The sequence below is a fragment of the Ursus americanus genome, chromosome 8, assembly GCF_024610735.1.
Source record: "Ursus americanus isolate L20-20 chromosome 8, mUrsAme1.1.p, whole genome shotgun sequence".
Taxonomy (NCBI): Eukaryota; Metazoa; Chordata; class Mammalia; order Carnivora; family Ursidae; genus Ursus; species Ursus americanus.
Genome location: NC_142134.1, coordinates 24810045 through 24832418, shown reverse-complemented (window position 1 = coordinate 24832418; position 22374 = coordinate 24810045). Strand labels below are relative to the sequence as shown.

Below are 22374 nucleotides of genomic sequence, written 5' to 3'. Positions count from 1 at the left end.
CATAGTCACCTTCATGAACATACGTTAGTCAGTTACGCATTAAAAAATACTAAGTGTGATTTAAAAAAAGAAAAAGGGTGACTGGGAGTATGGCAGAGTTACAATTTTTACAGAAGGTGGGAAGAGTAGTCTCACTGGGTAAGCGACATCTGAGCAATGGCTTTAATGGAGCTGAGGGATTACAACACGCAAGGAACAGCGGTGTAAAGGCCTGAGGATAGAAGCTGCCTGGCATGTTCAAGGAACAGTTCAAGGGAGGACGCGGCAGAGTGGATGAAGCGGGTGGGGAGGAAATGAGGCTACTGTAATACCTGCCTTCTACTCTCACGAAAATGGGGAGCCACTGTGGCGTTTTAGGTAGGCCCAGTTTCTGCGCTTTGATTGACGACTCACCTGTGGATGGGAACGTAAAGCAGCTAGACGGATCTTCCAAGTCTCCTGTGTGTAATGTGACGGGCTCTCTGGAAGCATAAGGATGGTCATGCACACATTCCATTCCACAAACACAGTGCTAAGATTTATGCACAGAAGCAAGCTAATGCACACAAAAGTGATAACTTAAAATATAAACGAAAGATGGCAGTTATGATCCTAAATTGCAGAAATCCTAAAATACCCTAAGAGGGAGAGCCGAAGTTGCATTATCTTTATGCATTTAGAACCTATGAACACTTTGCAGAATAGCAATGTAGTAATATTGGTTATAAGATTCATTCTTTGTAATAATAGCTATAAAACCCAAATATTTCTCTTAGGGATTCTAAGAGACACAATCTTAGAAACCTATTTTAAAATGAAAAAAAAAAACCCAAAAACCAAAGACAAAAAAAAGGAACCTCTCCTGGCAATAGTAGTATCACTTTACAAAACTATCAGACTTACTTAAATCAACAAGTTGAAATAAACCACACTGCTCTCTGTGGTTTGGGTAACGGTATGAAAATATGCTGGCAGTAGTTCCCTTGAAGGGGGTTTGTGATGTCAACATTGTTTTCATTATAATACTAAGATATTATCTGCTTTTTAATTTTCAGTCTCTCACAAGTGTACAGTGGAGTTTCCCAGAGGCTCCATGATATCTGATGTCATAACAGATTAAATGCAGATGCAGATATGAGAATCCAGCTGTCTTTTATTAAGCCACACATTAAATTATAAAACGATGCTTTCTCAACAATTTTTTGTTTGAAAAAGTTACTTTTTATAATAAAATGCCATTATGTTAACATGTAATACACTTAGTTATTTCTAAATGTATATCAAAATGTTTTGTTTTTAAAATGCTTAATACGAAAACTTATTTTCCAATACTTAGAATAGCAATAGAAATGACCTATACAAACAAAAGTTCTTAGGAATCTTCAATATCTGTGACTGCAAAGGGGGCCTGAGACGAGAAAGTGTGAGAACAGCTCTATTAGGAGAAAAGCCCCGGAAAGGCAGGCCGTGGCTGTATTACGGACGCCTTAATTCTCAGGGCAGTTCGTTTCTGCTGCAGTAGGCAGTGGGGTACCTTTGAAGGTTTTGGGGTGGGAAACAGACATAATCTGAGGTGTGCTTTAGGCAGATATCCAGAAGTGTATCCAGAAGTGACTAGAACACGCAAGAGACTGGAGATTTAAAAAGATCCACACTAAACACTGGCAGGACCACCACAATAGCCTAATGAGAAAGGGAACGAGGCCTAAAGCAGGGTGGTTGGCTGGATTATGGCTGCCACGTGTATCTGCTCTGAATACCAAGAACCTACAAGTGTCACCTTACACGGCAACAGAGACTTTGCAGATGTGACGAAAGCAAGGGTCTTGAGATGGGGAGATTATCCTGGCTTATCCAGGAGGTTATCCCAAGTGTATATAAGAGGGAGGCAGGGGGAGATTTCATTCGGAAGAGAAAAGACAATGTGGTGTGTCAGCAGACAGAAAGAGTGGAAGATGCTATGCTATGCTGCTGTGTGAAGACGAAGGGAGATGCCATGAGCCCGAGTGCAAGGAATGAAACTCTAGAAGCTGGAAAAAGGTCAGGAAATGGATTAACCCCAAGAGCTTTTGGAGGGAGTGTGGCCCTGCCAACATCGTGACTTCGCCCACTGGAACTGACTGAGGACTTTGGGCCTCCTTGGAAATGTAAGAGACATACATTTGTGTAGATAATTTTGTTACGGCAGCCACAGGGAATTAATACAGCAGTCTGAGAGGATGTACAAAGAAGAAAATGGATTTGAGAACTGCTTTGGAGTCGAAATTAATAAGATTTCATGACTAGAGAAACAAGACAAAGGAGAAAGAAGAATCAAAGATAATGTTAGGGTTTAAGCAGAGGTGCTCTGGAAAGCAGGGTGCCATTTACAGAAACGGAAGATGAAATGGGATTGTTTTGTGGCATGATGGCTTTGTTTCGTTTTGGTCATTATGATCTTCAGGTCATTATGTTTCGGCTCCTGAAATACGCATATGGAGATGTGTAAAAGGGAGCTAGATGTCTCGAAGCCTTTACTGGAAACCTCCCTTAGGGCAAAATGTTGCTCGTTTAGTTATAATAACATAACTAAAATAAGAAAAGTCAACTCTCCACAAAACTTCTGAGAGATGTGGCTCTCAGAGTAACTCAAGCACAAGTCCACATACAGAGGTGCTTATGTCTTTAATTTTTTATTCTGTTCCAGGAATATGGACTATATTGATTTAACTTAAAAGGTTGCAGAAGTTTCTACATGAAGAAACGTTGCTGTAAGATGTTGAGTAAAGCAAAGATGCTGCAATGACAGTGAAATGTTGTAGTAAAACAGCAACTGTGGTATTCGTTCTCATTCTTTCATGCGTGAGTTTTAAACATGGCCAATTTGCCGCAGTACAGAGCATTCAAATGCATCTTTAATTTTCTACTATGTTTCATACTTTTCAGAGATTCTATAAAATATCTAAAAACCTCTTCTTCGTGGGGCACCTGGGTAGCTCAGTTGGTTAAGCGTCTGACTCTTCGTTTGGGCTCAGGTCAAGATCTCAGAGTCATGAGATCGACTCCCTTGTCAGGATCCACGCTCAGCAGGGAGTCTGCTTCAGATTGTCTCTCCCTCCTCATCACCCCACTCCCATGCATGTGTTCTCTCCTTAAATAAATAAAATCTTAAAAAGAAAGAAAGAAAGAACGAACGAAAGAAAGAAAGCCTCTTCTTCCCGTTTGAACACAAGAAGGGACCAGGTCCAGCTTTTCCTCCCCAATCTTTCTCTTCACAAGCACATCATTGCTGAAGGAAACAGATTTTTCGGGTCATAGAAAAACTACAGCAGAGCTTTACATATCTTAGGGGAGTAGCCCCTCTGTGCCCCATGCCTAGGATTGGGCTCTTCCCCAGGGAGCTCGGTCCACGTACAGAGTGGTGGTCACGCACCTGAGCTCAGGGGCCAGCAAGACCCGAGTTCAAATCTGACTCTGCTGCTGACAAGCTGTATGACTCTGGCAAGCTGCGTAAGCAATCTGAGTCTTCATTTCTAACCCATATATGGACACAATAATGCCTAAGTCAAAGATTAAGTTAGATAAACTAAATGAAACAAGTCTAAAGCACCCAGAAAATAAAAAAATAAAAATATGCAGTACATAGCTGTAGATATTATAATAGGTTCTATGTTGTGTCACACACCTAGGTGAGGAGAAAATCAAAACTCATTTAAGAGAAAGATATACTAAGAAAGATTCAAGCTCATTGTATATATTGATCAAGCAGTGGAGACAGTTAAAGAAAATATTTATAATACTGTCTTAATTCATTCACTAAACAAACGTTTACTGAACGACTACTCTGTCAGGCAGTGTGGCTGGTGCTGAAGATACAGCAATGAAAGCCTCCGCCTAACTGATTTTAACAGAATTCACTTTCATATTCTTAGGATATAAGAAAGGCTCCGATCTCTCTATTTTTTTTAGGTGGTGAAAATAGAAAAGATAAAAGTAAGGTTTTTTCCCAGGCAGTCAGTCAATAAACAGATGTTAAAACTGTAAGCCCATGTCTGTCTTGCCCACTGTCACACTCTATGGACCCCGCGTGGAGTGTGGCACATCACGGGCAGCGAACAATTGGTTGAATTAGTGAGTAAATAGTAGAAATGGGAACCTGTACAGCCAGGGACGGGTAAGATCATTTCTTACCTGCTCAGAGTGTCACTGGATTTGCTACCTTCAGTGGAGTCCCTTAAGGAGTTGTTGCTTCTGTTGGCAGAAGGGTGGGAGAAATGAAGAGTACACAGTGTTATTTTCACTTAATGATAAAACAACATTGTTCCTCTGAACGTTGCTTTTTCACCAACACTCGTTCAAAGAGTGAGACTGGGGCACTGGCTCTTCCAGGTGGAGAAACAATGTGAAGAAAAGTTTGATGACAAAAGGGATGAACTCCTTTTGGGAAGGAGGAGTATGGAGTAGTCTGTTTTGGTTAGAGCACACTATGGGAGGAAAGCAGGCTGGGGACAAGTTAGGGAGCACCTTCAGCGTCAGACTGCCGGCCCAGGTCACTGTTGACGGGTTATGTATTTCATTTCTTTATGCTCTTTCTAGGATTTAATTTAAAAATTTAGCTCTTCAATAACTGAGGAGAATAGGATTGTTCTCTGTGAGGTTCTTATAATCCTGTATTGAGGTTGTTAGACTTTCCTTCTGGACTACCTTCCTCTCAAAAGTTAGGTAAGCCTTTGTAAATGGGTATAAAATGTAGAAAAAGTCTTCCATTTTTTTTTTTTAAAGATTTTATTTATTTATTCGACATAGATAGAGACAGCCAGCGAGAGAGGGAACACAAGCAGGGGGAGTGGGAGAGGAAGAAGCAGGCTCATAGCAGAGGAGCCTGATGCGGGGCTTGATCCCATAACGCCGGGATCACGCCCTGAGCTGAAGGCATACGCTTAACCACTGTGCCACCCAGGCGCCCCAAAGTCTTCCATTTTTGGTACGGCATACCATGTACATATCTTCCTATGGGTAAATAGCAGCAAAATTTAAAATAAGCCAAAAAAATTCTTGTTGATTTCTAGAAAATACATTACACTGAAATCTGCTTTAGTTTTAGTTAATGTAACAGCTTTCCTTCAATGCCCAAATGCCCATCGATTCCCAGGTAAACTGTCCAGACTTCCCAAATTGCCTGGAAACATAAAAAATTCTTGGACAATTAATTAGATCAGAATCTCAGATTCTTCTTACCTATAGCATATCTCTACTCTCAGGCTTGATTCAGTAATGCAACCTCTTACTCTATCATCTCTGTATAGATAAATATAACTCTCAGTTAATTATACAAAGAACAATTTCCAGATTCCATGTATTTTTAGAATAATCAATTGCTCTTCAAAGCACAATAGTAGATTTTAGGCCTCCAAGCCAATTTTGCAAAAGGCTGACCCAGGAATTCATCAACCCAGAAATGCTTTTATAGACTCTTAAAAGCTTTAAGCTGAGTTTAGGCTTTGGTGACAAGGTCATTTGTAGGATTACAGCAAATTAACATACATTCTTTAAAGGCAGGGATCAAATATATTCATGTTCAATACAGTCCAATATAATTTAAGCCCACAATTAGTGGCTAAAGTGATGGAAATCATCTGATGAGAGAAATCACAGTAATCTTTGTGGTATGATCAGTGCTGGGAACCAGGGGCTCTAACTTTCACTTTTGGTTTTGTCTCTTTGCTTCATAGGAGAAGGCAATTCAATCTATGCCTAAATTTACTCACCTGTCAAGTGAGCTTAATAATAAATACTGCCCTGGCTTAGAAGGTATATTATTGAGTTCCCCCCAAAATGAAAGTGCTTTGCACATGTATGTATTCCTCAGTAGAGTGGCCAATGGAATGTTTCCGACATGTGATTCAGAGAATGCAATGTTATGCTACGTAACTGGGCTGCTCTTACTGTTTTACATTACTATTAATATTATTAATAAATATTAAATAAATCCAGCTAATATTTAGCCACTTCAGGTTAACATATACTAATTGAACATCTTAAGAAACTGGAGATTGTTTATATATAAGTATTATTCCAGAGAATATTACTTTTAGATATTTGTCATATAACCAGAAAATGAATATTACAACAGGTTGTTGTAATACTAACAGGTAGGATACAATTAGTATTATAATACAAAAATATAGTGTATACTGTACTAAAATAAAATGTTTCAGGTTAATCTAATAATAACACACAATACAATTTTAAAGCAGTATTTGAAAAGAATATGAGACTCTCATTGATTTCTGCAGGTATATACAGACAGGCAAGGGCTGGTGAACTGGTTGAATCTTTTTTGGGTGTGACCTTTTATTCATTTGGTATATGTCATTGGCATGAATGCCTAGAGAACCAAGGACTTTCCTATTAGATTATATCTGGAGAGTCACGTAATTCTCACGATTCTAGTTTAGCTCCACCATCAAACTGTGGCTGCAGGCAAGTCAACCTTTTGAAACGTATAGTTTTTCTCATTTTTACGAGGGGATAAATAAATCCTACCCTGTCTTGTTTCAAACAGTTGTTATGCTAATCAAATAAGATTAAGGATGTAAACTCTGTCGGGAACTATAAATTACTATACGAATGTAACTTTGGGTAATACCTTGCTTTGATGACTTCTTTCTGAACAGAATAACCGTATTATTTGCCCTTGACATCAAGTTGTTTGACTTTGCTTAGCCCTTCCACTTCCATATTGTTTTCCCTAGTAATGTCAGATACACTTCGAAGTTAGTTAACCTTCCACCTCCCACCGAGAACCACGTTGAGAGTACACCCGGTCTTACACAGCCACGTAGGAGACTCCCAGGGATGGTGTTCTCCCTTCTTCTTCAGGCTTGCCCAGAGGCACAGCTGGTTCCTCGTTGATCACACTTCTCAACTCTTGGAGAAGCTGTTTCAGGTCCCTTGTTGGATCTTCCTTCAATGTGTTAGGTTTCACAGAGTGCTGTATTAAAACAATTTACAAAACAAACACCTTAGCTTTTTTTTAGATTTATATGCTATTTCCTATTGTAAAATTAATTCAGCTGGTAAATAGAAATTATGGAGGAGAAAGAAGAAAAAACAAAATCACCTGTAATCTTACTACTCAGGGATGATCAATCATAACCAATCAATAATCAGCACAGTGCTGTATCTAATTTATAAATGTGTGTATACTTATTCATATATACATATTTATAAATTAGAGGATACACACATAGGATCAAACTATACACATCTATTTTAAAATCATTTTTAAAGAACTTTAACAATGGAGTTTGGACAGTGTGCTATGTCATTAAATATTTACAACTATGTCCAGGCAAAATAATTCCAATACTTTTTAGGGCTGAATTAATTTCATAAAACTACAGAACTTTAGAAGTAAGGACCTCTTTAGAGATGAATTAATTTATTCCCCAATTTTACTGATGAGGAAAGAGACATTCAACATTTTCAAACTGTGTTAGTTGGGATTTGAGAATAATTGTAAACGATTTTCAGATATACAAGTATTCCCTGATGAATATTTATAATATAATAAAAATTATAGACATTCCCAATAGGCACCTCAAAAGGGGAAACTAATTGATAGAAGTTGCTCTGGTGAGCAGATGGTCTTAGTTGGAGGACACTCATGGCTAGAAAGTCATCAATCATCATCAAGCTATTTTAGCTGAAGGTGTCTGTCCCAATGTAGAGTTAAACTTGCCATATACATGGGTTGTTGAATGAACACTGACTTTGCTTTTCTAGGGTCCATGCCAAACAAGCGTTGATGCTATTGTCTAACCCTCACATTCCCCCTTCTTTCCTAACCCCGCCAACAAGCCACAGGTAACAGTCAGTTGAAGATGTCAAGGGTTCTGACTAACTGAATGTGTGGTTAAGTATGGTCTTTCCAGTTTATTGATGGTCACTTTACCTGGAAATTGCCCTGGGCTCAAAGTTTCATAAATCAGACTTCATTTAATTATTAAGTTTGGCTCCATTAATTTAAAATATATAAAGATGTGAACCATTTCTTAATAGACTTTATTTTTTTAGAACAGTTTTAGGTTCACAGCAAAATTGAATGGAAGGTACAGAGATTTCCCATATATGCCTGATCCCACACATGCTGAACCAGTTTCTTATAATATGAATGAAAGCATTTGTCTCTAAGCAGATGATCTAATTTCACCAAATACTGGCTTTGTCTTGTCCTAGTTTGGTGGACATAATGTCTTCTATGGAATAAAACTTCAAAAACTTTACAAAGAAAACCTTATCTTACTCAATCTTCAGTCACCTGAGTTCTAACCTTAAATTCTCAATATAGCACCTGGACTTGCCTATCATCTGCCCATTAGAAAGTTTATTTAATAAGCTTAGTAATTATTAAAAATTTTAAGCCCTTGACATTTATTACAAATGATAGTATAATAACTTAGAAACATACAAACATCCTTTTTTCTCCCTGAGATTATGGCACTCAGTTTGAGAGTGACTAGTGCTTTATCAGACATAAAAAGAGAGGAAAGCAGCAAACGATAAGAGACTCTAACTATGGAGAACAAACTGGGGGCTGCTGGAGGGAGGTGGGCGGGGCACGGGCTAGATGGGTGATGGGTATTAAAGAGGCCACTTGTGATGAGCACTGGGAGTTATAGGTAAGTGATGAATTACTAAATTCTACTCCTGAAACCAAGATTACACTATATGTTCACTAAAATTTAAATAAAAATTTGAAATAATAAAAAAAGGTTAAAAAGCATTGAATTCTAACATTCACTTAGCAAATAACCATAATCAGCCCTGTGACCTTCTCATATTATGACTTCATCCTAATACTTTTAAGAACTTTTGAAATGTGTGTTGCTCCTCCAGTTAAAATGTAAGCTGCTTTACAGAGGCAAGGACTTGGTTTGATTGTCACTTTTTACATACTCCTTCACAAATAAGCTGCACTTGGCTTGCGTATGAAATCACACGAATATCGAGGTTGGAGGGGTCCTGAAGATAATTTCGTTCTAGCCCAATCTCCAAACAGAAGTGGTCATGGATTTCCTCTCTGGCACCCTAGCGATATTATCTGGCCTTTGCATGATCACCAAAAACCAAGGAAGGCAGTTCAATTTTTATATACCTTTAATTCTTTGAGAGAAAGGCTTATTGAACTGAATCTCCTCCAGACAACTTACATCCCTGGTCATCATTTGACCCTCTAGAGTCACAGGGAACGAGTGGAACATAACCCTTTGGAAACGGATATTTATTTTATCCCTTCGCCCTCCACTCCCCGCCCTCCACTTTCTTATACACACGGCAGGCTAATCTCCTCAGGCCATCTCCTCTTTTCATGTGGCATGGGCTCCCCATTTCTTACCACTCTGCTGGTTTCTTTTTTGACAGACTGCTTAATCAGTGATTCTCCTTGCCCGAACACTGAAACACAGAATTCAGGGAGAGTCTGACCAGAGCAGTGTGGAGAAGAGCTGTCCCCCTCTTGGATCTGGATTCTGTCTTTGAAACCTTCGGCTCCACACAATACTGCCGACTCAGGCTGAGCAGGCAGTCAGCGGAGGCTCCCCAGGCCCTTCTTGGTCAGCCACGTCTCCCACACACTGCCCTTTATACTTTTGTGTATTTAGTACCAAGTTCTAGACTACATTTATTCTAACCAAACTTTGTCTTCACAGACTCGGCCCATCATTCCAAAACGACACGATAAACAGAAGCACCATTTATCTGGTGCTTGACATGCACCAGGCACTCTACATATTCTATCATCTGAACTTTAATCTTCAAACCAGCCAATAGGGCAGAAATAATGGCCTCTGTTTTAGAAATGAGAAAACCGAGGCACAGAGAGGTTAAATAATTTGGTCAAAATTACACAAGGGGTAAATGGCAAAACTGGGATAAAGATGATCGTTTGTCTGACTTGAGAGCCCATGATCTTAACTGTGGTACAGTGACTGATTCTCACTGGATAAATTCATAAGGAAATGTGATTGGCATGCTATGAAGTATCCAAATTTAGGATCACAAAATTACAGAATATGGGGAAATATTAAGTAATATAGTTGAGCAACTGGCCTCAACATAATTATAGTCTGGTTATTACTGAAAGTAATTCACAAATTGCATGAGGGCAATTACCCTAAACTCAGAAGCATTAAACAAAGATTGATTTATAAGTCAAATGCACCTTGGGAATCTTTAAAACCACTAAAGAGATACGAACACCAATGCCAGTCCCATTTCCTAATCTCCTCAGGGAGGAGAGAGGCAGGTGGTACAGTGGAAATGAGCACAGGCTTCTGCCACCATCACTTTCACTATGTGACCTGGGCGAGTTACCTTTCACACTTCAAGAAACTTTGCAGGACACCTACTACGTGCCAGACACTCCATTAGAAACTGGACTAAAATGACAACTATATCTGGTCCCTGCCTGTGGAGACTGTACAGATTATTATGGGAGGGAAATGCATGAACAGATAACTTCATAACAAGAGGAATGCTTATTTTAATCTCCATTTCCTTATCTGTAAAAAGGAGGAAAATACCTCTTACTTTACAAGGATGGTATAAGAAATGAGATTCCTTAATGTGTGCACAGCAAGTGCCGGGAAAGGCTAGTTTCCACCTCACTCTCCCCTCAGTATAACAACATATTTTATATGCTCCATATTTGCTGATCTAGAATCACCAGAAAGGTACTGTAACTTACAGTGCAGCGTGTTAGTACCCGGGTAGAGCCACTACTAAGCAGTTATCAGGGTTGGTCGTGCATTCTGTCTACTCTGCTCACCTTGATACAAGTAGGGATATTATCGCTCTTTCAAGTTGCAAGGGGAAGGTTACATGGTCACAGTCAGAAACTTATCTCCTTTTTGTTTGCAAATAGTTTTTTGAACAGCTTCTTGTAATGGGGGGACATGTTCAATAACTTACCTTTTTTTCTGGAACCCATATAGGGAGGAAAGCATTTACTTTCGTGATTTTACACTAATACCTTCAACACTGATATTAAAAAAAAAAGGTAATATGGTGGCTCCAGAATTGAACCTTCTATAAGCCTGGAAGAAGAAAATTCGTTCTCTCTTGAGTTTTCCCAGTAAGGTAAGTATAAATGAGCCATGGGAGGAAATATTAGGAACATAAATGGGATTATGTTCCTAATGGGGGAGGATAAAATGGGATTCTAGAGGCTCGAATTAAATCCCAGAAAATTAAATACTTATGCAACAAGCAAAGTAAACAGTCAATAAATTGAGGTAAAAGTACAGAGTCTGAAAGGTACATCTCACGAAATTTTATCACTACCACTTAAGGAAAATATTTCTGTTATAACCGTGTGTTCAAATAAAGTATTAGGTCTGTTATTTAAAAAGTATAATTACTTTTTTATGCAAGCAAAATTGTTACTTTGTTATTTTTAACTAAAGGAAAGGTGAACTTGACACTATAATAACAAATGTTAACCATTTAACAAATGATATTTGTTGAGCTGTGGGGGGGGGTATGGACAGTGTGCATACATAGGTCCTGCAATATTGTAAAGGATTTTGGGGCGCCTGGGTAAGTGCAGTTGTTAAGCGTCTGCCTTTGGCTCAGGGCGTGATCCTGGCGTTCTGGGATCGAGTCCCACATCGGGCTCCTCGGCTGGGAGCCTGCTTCTTCCTCTCCCTCTCCCCTGCTGTGTTCCCTCTCTCGCTGGCTGTCTCTCTGTCACATAAATAAATAAAATCTTTAAAAAAAAATATTGTAAAGGATTTTGTTACATGTGGAGGTATCGGAACAACCTCCAGATATCACATACATTTGGCTCAAACCAAGGAATTGGAAGGCTGTGGCAAAGATCCCCTAGAGGTTGTGGAACCAAAGCAGACAATGTAATATACCACAGACACTGTCCTCATTAATCAATAAATTTTAGAGAATTTGGTTCCTTAGGGGTATCTTGTGGAGAAAAAACTTCGAGAAATATTAAGTATAAACAAAGCAAGTTGTAAACCAATATGTATGGTGTGACTTGGTTTATTTTAAAAAATCACTACATGTATGTATTTACCTACTTTTACATTGAAGATTTATTTATATATTACTACTATATCAAAATTATAGGAGAGTGGTTACTTCTTGGGGGGTAGAATGGGGAGGAGCACCATGGTAAGTTACTAGTAAAGTTCTAGATGCTGGGCTAGGCAATGTGTTCAGTTGTGCTCATTGTCATTTTAAACAGTCAAATAAATAAAGCCAAGTAGATCAACCAAGGATTATAACTAATTCAATTCCATGTACCAATTCTGTACAAGTTCAGTGTGTGAACCGAAAGTTTTCTTTCCTACAAACACAGAATAGGACAGTGAAGGAACATATAAATTATCTGGGAACTCTGAACAGCATGGCACAAACAGACTTGAGTACTAATCCTGGCTTCTCTGTGTACTAGCTGTGGGACCATAGGCGACTTGACTTCTCTACAGTGCCCTTTTCCTCATTTTAAAAATGGGGACAATACAACCTATCCTGCTGGATTAGTGTGAGGATTAGAAATAATGTATTAAAGGCAAATGGCCTATTGTCAGTATTAAATCAATAATTATTTTTTAATCAGGAAGGCAACCATTTTGATGAGAAATAATACAATTTTAAATTCCCAACTTGACAAATTAAAAAAGATTTCTTCTAGAGGACAAGGCCTCAAATGAAATTATACCATGCAAGAATATATTTCTGAGGAATTAATTGCCTAATATATTATATATATTTTATAGACAATAAATTAATTCTTGAAGGGTCACTATAAAAAAACCACTTATATTTTCTGAATATATATACATGTTTTGTTCTGATTATATAGACATTAAATTTTCATTTAAAAATTTCACTGAAAAAAAAAAAGAAAAAAAATTTTCACTGAAAAAAAAATATGTGATGAAAAAAATCCTATGTGCCAGAAGATAAACACTGTTTAAACTTTAACATTTTGAGGTGTTTCCCTCTTGTCTTTTTGCAATGTATAAAGTTAACAGAATGATGGAGAGGACTGTTTCAGGCTTAGAAGGCTTCAGTGAAGAGGAGTAAGTCTTTTTCCTTTTTTGCCTTACTCTGTTCATATTCGTTAGCTGCTAATTTGGGCCCCTCCAAGGTTGGGAACAAAAAGAAGGGGAGGAAAGCAGAGGAGGGAGGTGAGGCCCCACTTGAGTGGTCCCTGGGGTGATACCTGGGGACTTCACTAGCAGGTGAGCTGGTTTATGAGCCCTGCCCAGCCCTGGTCTCCCAGGAATATAAGATCATGTTGAGATCCTTTTAAAATGGCCCTTTCTTTAGGGCCTTTAATTGGGCCATGGGAAGCACATGCCTTACCTTTGCCCTCCACTGGGGAAGTGCCATATGCCACCAAGGCAGTCCTCTTTTCTACTTTGCCAGTTACAGAAAGGCACTTGACTATGAATTTTCTTAAAAGGAATCATAAATCAAGCCCCAGGGGACACCTGTCCAGCCCTGGAAGAGTATTCCCTGAAGTCTCTCCATTTCCACTTGAGGTAGGGGAGAGCGGGGGACCATAGCATCCTGGCTAGTCTCTTCTAAACACTTCTCTGTGGGCCTCAACTCTCGGCCTTCCTTGCAAAGCCTTGAACTCACTAGCTAACAATAGTAAAACTGGTTTCACAATCTTTTAGCTGGTGCTGCATAAGTGACCTAGCACCTTGCTTTAGGATGTCTATGTCTTATTCTTAGCTTTGGGGCGCAAGCAAAAATGAGAGACCAGGCATCTGTATATGTATATATTACTTTTTCATTGGATTTTTAGTTTTGACATACCATGAACATTTCCCCCTCTAAACATTAGTTAAAAACGTAACTGTTAATGGCTGTATGGAGGTTTCATAATTTTTAAATCAATCCCTATTGTCAGTTGTATTATTTCCATTTTTTTTGCTATTACAAATAATGTTCAGTGACTTTCTTCATGTATTTACCTTTGTACCTATCTCTGATTATTTTCTGAAGACCAATTTCTAGAACTGATCTTACTGAAACCAAGGGCATTTTTAGGACTTCTGGTAACTACCTTCCAGAGAAGTCCTATCAGTCCAATGCAGTATGTGAGGAGCTTGTTAGTTGTCACCTCTGTCCTCACAACATGAAAAGAGCTGAACAAACTAACAATCAACAACTCTTCTTCCATCTGAGAAGTGAGGTCAATGGTAGAGGCAAATATCCAGAATCACAGCTTAGTGGAGCAGAAGTCCAGGAGCAGAAACCCTTCGTTTAAGCCAGTAATGGGGAGAAAAATCTTAATTGATGAACTGCCGAAGGCTCAGTGTGGACAAACTTAAGAATTAAAAACTCCAGGTTGGGGCCACATACATCTGTGAGTTTTACCTCCAGGAGCCCATCGGGTTCCCAGGGCGAAGAGTGGAGAAAAATCCCCTGTGTTTCTGGCAGAATAGGGGAAAAGTACATATTCTGAAATATGTTTAACAAATCCAGCCATCAAGGGATACTATTAAACCAGAGCCCCTAAACACCCTGGGTCATACCAGGATCTGACCAACTGGGAAGGGAAATATTCAACTCAGCCCCTTTCTGTCTCACCTAAAGGTGGTGGTGGTGGGGGGGAGTAACAAAACTGAGAACTTGGGAGGGTCCCAGCCCAGTGGCACAGGCTCACTAAAAGACTGAGACCTCATCACAGGACTGTACAGAATGCTTCCCCTCTCCCCACACCTTACCATGACCCATGACTTCAATAAGGCTTCTGTATTATAATGGGATTACAACAAAAGAAAAAATGCACGTCGAAGACCTTATTTAAGAAGTCTCTAGGGAGGGGCGCCTGGGTGGCTCAGTCGTTAGGCGTCTGCCTTCGGCTCAGGGCGTGATCCCGGCGTTCCGGGATCAAGTCCCACATCAGGCTCCTCTGTTGGGAGCCTGCTTCTTCCTCTCCCACTCCCCCTGCTTGTGTTCCCTCTCTCGCTGGCTGTCTCTCTGTCACATAAATAAATAAAATCTTTAAAAAAAAAAAAAAAAAAGAAGTCTCTAGGGAAACCCAAAGACAAAAATGGAGAGAAAACAAGGACATCAGAGGACATTTTAGCCTTTGACACCTATAGCTACAGCAAGCAACATACATGGTCTAATTCATAGCCAAATAAACACAAAAACCTCACACTAAAGTTCTATTTATCTCAGTTCTTTTTACCCAGTACATCATGTTCAGCTTTCAACAAAAAATTAAACTCATACTAAAAAGACAAAAAAAAAAAAACCAAACCAACAACAACAACAAAAACGCAGTTGAAGACACAGAGCCAGCATCAGAACCAGACTCAGATATGGCAGAGATTTTGGAATTATTAGATTAGGAATTTCATTATTAATATGCTAAGGGTTCTAATGGAAAAAGTGGACAACATGCAAAAACAGATAATGTAAGCAGAAAAACTGAAATTCTGAGACAGAATCAAAAGGAAATTCTAGAAAAAAATTGTAAAGAAATGAAGGAGGCCTTTGATAGGCTTATCAGTAGACTGGACATGACCAGGAAAGTAATCAGTGAGCTTGAAGAAATTTTTTTTTCAAGATTTTATTTGTTCAATTTAGAGAAAGCAAGAAAGCAAGAGTGAGAGAGAGTGCACAAGAGAGCATGTGAGCAGGGAGGGACAGAGGGGAAGGGAGGGGGAGAAAGAATCTGAAGCAGACTCTTCACTGAGCACAGAGCCCGACATGGGGCTTGATCCCACAACCATGAAATCATGACCAGACCTGAAACCAAGAAACCAAGAGTTAGATGCTCAACCGACTGAGCCACCCAGGTGCCCCAGCTTGAAGAAACGTTAATGAAAACTTCTAAAACTGAAACGTGAAGAGAAAAAGAAATGAAGAAGATGCATGAGAATGTCTAAGAACTGTGGGACTGTTAAGAGGTGTAACATACACATAATGGGGTTACCATAAAGAAAAGAGAGAAAGAAATAGAAGAAAGATAGACATAATAATGGCTGAGAATTTTCCAAGATTAATGACAAGACACCAAGCCCACAGATCCAGGAACCTCATGAAACATCAAACAATACAGACACTAAAAAAATCTTCCCATAGGCATATCATATTCAAACTGCAGAAAATCAACGACAAAAAGTTCTCAAAGAAGCCAGAGGGAAAAAACACAGAGTAGCAAGGATGAGTATTACATCAGACTTCTCTTCAGAAACCACACAAGCAAGAAGAGACTTGAGTGAAATATTTAAAATATTGAGATAAAACCCTCCACCAATCTAGAACCATACTTTGTAAAATTATCCCTCAGAAGTGAGGGAGAAATAAGAATCCCAGACAAACAAAAATTGAAGGAATTTGTTGTCAGTAGACCTGCCTTGCAAGAAATGTTAAAAGAAGTTCTTCAGAGGGGAAGAAGATGATATAGGTCAGAAACTCAGATTTACATTAAGAAAGGAAGATCCTTAGAGAAGTAATAAGGGAAGGTAAAATAAAGAACTTTCTTTTATAATTGCTTTAACAACAGTTTGTTCAAATAATAGGAATAATGCATCCAATTATGTATACATAATATAATAATAATAATATACACAAAATATATGTGTATATACACATGCTTAGGGATAAGTGAAATGAATGACCACAATGACACAAGGGACAAGAAGGAGGAAATAGGACTATTTTGTTATTATAAGGTCCTTGTACTACCCATGACATGGTCTAGTATCATTTCAAAGTGGACTGGGATTAGTTGATATATACTGCAAATTCTAGGACAACCACTAAAAAAAGGAAAAAAGGAAATATAATTTATATGCTAAGAAGAGAGAGAAAATAATATTATATTTTTAAGGCTCAATTAAAACCACAAAAGGCAGAAAAAGAGTAAAAGACAAAAGTAGGAATAAAAACAAAAGCAATCACAGATTGTCAGGATGCAACGAAAAACAAGACTGACTATATGTTGTCTACAGGAAACCTACTTTAAATATAAAGACACATATAGATTAAAAGTAAGGAGATGGAGAAAGAAATACCATGCTAATACTAATAAAAAGAAAGCTGGAGTAGCTACATTAATTTCAGACAGAGCAAACTTCCGAGCAAGGAGAAGAGGGACATTACATAATGATAAAGGGATCAATTCTCCAAGAAGATACAACAATCCTTAATGTGTATGCACTCAGCAGCAGGGCATCAAAATATGTTTGGCAAAAACTGATAAAACTGCAAGGAGGAAAAGATAAACCCACTATTATAGCTGAAGACACTTCAATAACTCTCTGTCAACAATGGACAAATTCAGCTGGCAGAAAGTCAGTAAGGATATAGCCGAACCTAACAGCAGTATCAATCATTTGGAATAACTGACATCTATAGACTACTTCATCCAAAAATAGCAGAATATATATTCTTAAGTTTATATGGGACATTCCTCAAGATAGACTACAATTTGGGCCATAAGTACATATTAACAATTTTTAAAGAATAAAAATCATACAATGTCTACTCTAGGAACACAACAGAATTGAACCTAAAACCAATAACAAAGATAGCTGGAAAATTCCTAAATAATTGGAGATAAAACAGCACATTCCTAAATAACACATGGATCAAAGAAGAAATCTCAAGAGAAATTTAAAAATATTTTGACATAACGAAAATGAAAATACAACTTACCAAAATTTGTGGCATGTAGCAAACGTAGTGCTTAGAAGGAAATTTATAACATTGAATGAACATATTAAAAGATCTAAAACTAATAATCCAAACGTCTTGCAAAGTCTCTTCTTGCAAAGAAGAGCAAATTAAACCCAAAACAAGCAAATAAAATAAAAAATAAAAATTACAGCAGAAATCAATGGAATTAAAAATAGGATATCAACGAGAAAAGCAACAACTCAAAAGCTGATTCTCTGAAAAGATCAATAAAATCAATAAGCCTCTTACCAGGCTAACTTAGAAAAAAAGAGAGAATATACAAATCACTAATATCAAAAATGAAAGAGGGGAAAAACTAAGAGGCAGCCCACGGAATGGGAGAATATATTTGCAAATGACACTACAGATAAAGGACTGGTATCCAAGATCTACAAAGAACTTCTCAAACTCAATACACGAGAAACAAATAAACAAATCAAAAAATGGGCAGAAGATATGAACAGACACTTTTCCAATGAAGACATACAAATGGCTAACAGACACATGAAAAAATGTTCAAAATCATTAGCCATCAAGGAAATTCAAATCAAAACCACACTGAGATACCACCTTACGCCAGTTAGAATGGCAAAAATAGACAAGGCAAGAAACAACAATTGTTGGAGAGGATGTGGAGAAAGGGGATCCCTCCTACATTGTTGGTGGGAATACAAGTTGGTACAGCCACTCTGGAAAACAGTGTGGAGGTCCCTTAAAAAGTTAAAAATTGAGCTACCCTATGACCCAGCCATTGCACTACTGGGTATTTACCCCAAAGATACAGACGTAGTGAAGAGAAGGGCCATATGCATCCCAATGTTCATAGCAGCAATGTCCACAATAGCTAAATTGTGGAAGGAGCCGAGATGCCCTTCAATAGATGACTGGATTAAGAAGTTGTGGTCCATATATACGATGGAATATTACTCAGCTATCAGAAAGAACGAGTTCTCAACATTTGCTACAACATGGATGGCACTGGAGGAGATAATGCTAAGTGAAATAAGTCAAGCAGAGAAAGACAACTATCATATGATTTCTCTCATCTATGGAACATAAGAACTAGGATGATCGGTAGGGGAAGAGAGGGATAAAGAAAGGGGGGGTAATCAGAAGGGGGAATGAAACATGAGAGACTATGGACTATGAGAAACAAACTGAGGACTTCAGAGGGGAGGGGGGTGGGGGAATGGGATAGACCGGTGATGGGTAGTAAGGAGGGCACGTATTGCATGGTGCACTGGGTGTTATACACAACTAATGAATCATCGAGCCTTACATCGGAAACCGGGGATGTACTGTATGGTGACTAACATAATATAATAAAAAAATCATTAAAAAAAAAATGAAAGAGGGGACATCACTGCAAATCCCAAGGACATTAAAAAGATAAAGACTAGTATTTCTTTATAGGAGCTAATCTAGGATCATGTGTAGCATGTAGTGGTCACATCTCTAGTCTTTTTTCATTCTATAAGAGTGCAGCATGGGTGGGGTGGCCTTCACAGACTAATCTATCCTCACTCCTACCTCCTCTGTGCCAGGGGTATTGGAAAAGGCAGAGACTGACCACGACCAAACCCCAGCCTACCAGACAAATAAAATGAAAAAGTGCTCGAGTGTGTAGACAGAAGCTTGAAAGTGATGTCATACTTTTTTTTTTTTTTTTTTTTAAGATTTCATTTATTTGGCTGAGAGAGTGAGAGCACAAGCAGGGGAGAGTGGAAGAGGGAGAAGCAGGCTCCCTACTGAGCAGGCTCAATCCTAAGACCCCAGGATCATGACCTGAACCTAAGGCAGATGTTTAACCACTGAGCCACCCATATTTCCCTGATATAATGCTTTTATCTTCTTGTCTTTTTAACATAAAAATTTTAAAGCAGACTGTAAAAATCGAAATATGTTAAACCACTCACTCTTTAATTATTCCTAGATAGAATGTTCACAAGAAAACATTGTCTCCTCAAAATGGTTCTAAGAAAATCTCTTTTAGGTTAGATTTAACAATCTATCTCTTAGGTCATATGTTTTCAGATCTGATTGATCTCCAAGTAAATCTGTTAGGGAGACTATTTTTTTTTTTAAAGATTTTATTTATTTATTCGACAGAGATAGAGACAGCCAGCGAGAGAGGGAACACAAGCAGGGGTAGTGGGAGAGGAAGAAGCAGGCTCATAGCGGAGGAGCCTGATGTGGGGCTCGATCCCAGAACGCCGGGATCACGCCCTGAGCCGAAGGCAGACGCTTAACCACTGTGCCACCCAGGCGCCCCGGGAGACTATTCTTAGTTTAAATTTTAAATAGGCAGACACAGAATACAACTATCCCTATTGTGTTAGATATGAGTTTTAAGTAAGTATAAAAAAATTATAATCAGACTCTGCCTTAAAAAAGAAAAAAAAACACTTTATGAACAATTCTATGCCCACGAATTTCCATAAGAAGAAACAGACAATCTGAATACACTTAAATCTACTAAAGAAATTAAGTCAATGATTAATAACCTTTCAAAACAGAAAGAACCAGGCCTAAATGAGTTCACTGGTAAACTCTACCAAACATTTAAGGAAGAAATTATACCAATTCTCTACAATCTCTTCTAGAAAATAACTGTACAGGGAATACTTACTTGCTCATTCTGTGAGGCTACCAGTACCCTAAGACCAAAACTAAAAACATTACAAGAAAAGAAAACTAAAGGCCAATATCTCTCATGAACATAGATATAAAAATATTCAACAAAATATTAGCATATATAATTCAAGAATTTATGAAAAAAGTTATATAACACAATCAAGGAGGATTTATCCCAGGTAATCAAAGCTAGTTCAACATTAAAAAATCAGTTAATTATAAGACTATATTGAAAACTTATAACCACATAAAAACATTCATACAGATGCTTAAAGCAGCTTATAACACAGGCTAAAGAAAAAAAATTACATGATCATATCAATAAATGCAGAAAAAGGGGTGCCTGGGTGGCTCAGTCGTTAAGCATCTGCCTTCAGCTCAGGGCATGATCCCGGCGTTCTGGGATCAAGCCCCACATCAGGCTCCTCCGCTGGGAGCCTGCTTCTTCCTCTCCCACTCACCCTGCTTGTGTTCCCTCTCTCGCTGGCTGTCTCTCTCTGTCAAATAAATAAATAAAATCTTCAAAAAAAATAAAAAATAAAAAATAAATGCAGAAAAAGCATTTGACAAAATCCAACACTATTTTATCATAAAAATTCTCAGCAAACGAGGAATAGAGGAGGAACTTCCTCAATTTGGTAAAGAGCATCTACAAAAAACCTATAGCTAACATCATATTTTTTCTTTTTTTTTTTTTTTTAAGTAGGCTCCACAACCAGCATGGAGTCCACTGCGGAACTTGAACTCACGATCTGAGATCAAGACCAAAGCTGATATTAAGAGTCGGACACTTAACTCACTGAGCCACCTAGGTGCCCCACATCATACTTAATGGTAAGAAACTAGATGCTTTCCTGCTGAGAAACTAGATAAAAAACAAGGCAAGAATGTCCCCTCTCACCACTTATATTCAAAATCATCCTGGGGCACCTGGGTAGCTCAGTCCGTTGAGCGTCTGCATTAGGCTAGGGAAATGATCCCAGAGTCCTAGGATGGAGTCCCATGTCCAGCTCCTTGCTCAGCAGGGAGTCTGCTTTCTGCCCCCCCCCCCGCTTGTTTACTCTCTCTCTCTCAAATAAATAAAATCTTTAAAAGATAATCATCCCAGAAGTCATAGCTATTCAAAAAGAAAAACGAAATAAAAGGTGCACAGATTCGCGAAGGAAGAATTAAAACTGTCTTTCTTGACAAATGACATGATTCTTTATGTAGAAAATCTCGAAGAATCAAAAATAACAACAAAACTCCTGGAACAAATAAGAGATGATTGCAAGATGGCAGGATACGAGATTAATACACAAAAGTCAATTGCTTTCCTACATATCAGCAGTGAACTGGAATTTAAAAATTAAAAACACAATATCATTTACATTAGTACCAAAAATAAAAAATACTTAAGTATAAATCTAACAAAATATGTACAAGATTTATACGAGTAACACTACAAAATTCAGACATAAGAAATCAAAGAAGATCTAAATAAATGGAGAGATATTCCATATTCATGGATAAGAAGACTCACTATTGTTGTCAGTTCTTCCTAATCTGATTTATGAATTCAATGCAATCCCAATCAAAATCCCAGTAATTTTAAAATTTTGTGCATGCTGACAAGTTGATTCTAAAGTTTATATGGAAAGGCAAAAACCCAGAATAGCAAACACAATACTGATGGAGAACAAAGTTTGAGAATTGACAATACCATGCAAAATTGGTATGTCAAGATATGTCATATCTTACCATGATAAGACAAGAGTAGCACTGGTGAAAGAATAAATAAATCAATCAATGGAACAGGATAAAGAGCCAAAAATAGTCCCACACAAAAACAGCAAAGGACACCCACAACAACTGGACATCCATATGCAAAAAAAAAAAAAAAAAAAAAAAAAAAAATCTAGATGCAGACCTTACATCTGGATGCATATGGGAGCTTTATTCATAACTGCCAACAGTTAGAAGCAATCAAGAGCTCCTTTAACAGGTGAATGGATAAACAAACTGTGGAACACCCATACTATGAAATATTATTCAGGGACAAAAAGAAAT

General features: G+C 38.1%; 1 protein-coding gene across 7 annotated transcripts in view; it reads right to left on the bottom strand.

Moving 5' to 3' along the window:
• The window catches only part of CCDC158 (coiled-coil domain containing 158), an 88370-nt gene that overhangs the window by 6599 nt on the left and 59397 nt on the right, over positions 1 to 22374 (bottom strand). For all 7 annotated transcript variants that reach the window (XM_045789970.2, XM_045790007.2, XM_045789987.2 and 4 more), the window contains 3 exons: positions 6792 to 6952; positions 4150 to 4209; positions 394 to 461 (listed from right to left, as the gene is read on the bottom strand). In XM_045789970.2, the coding sequence (XP_045645926.1) occupies positions 394 to 461; positions 4150 to 4209; positions 6792 to 6952 (289 nt within the window). The remainder of the gene's footprint in view (positions 1 to 393; positions 462 to 4149; positions 4210 to 6791; positions 6953 to 22374) is intronic.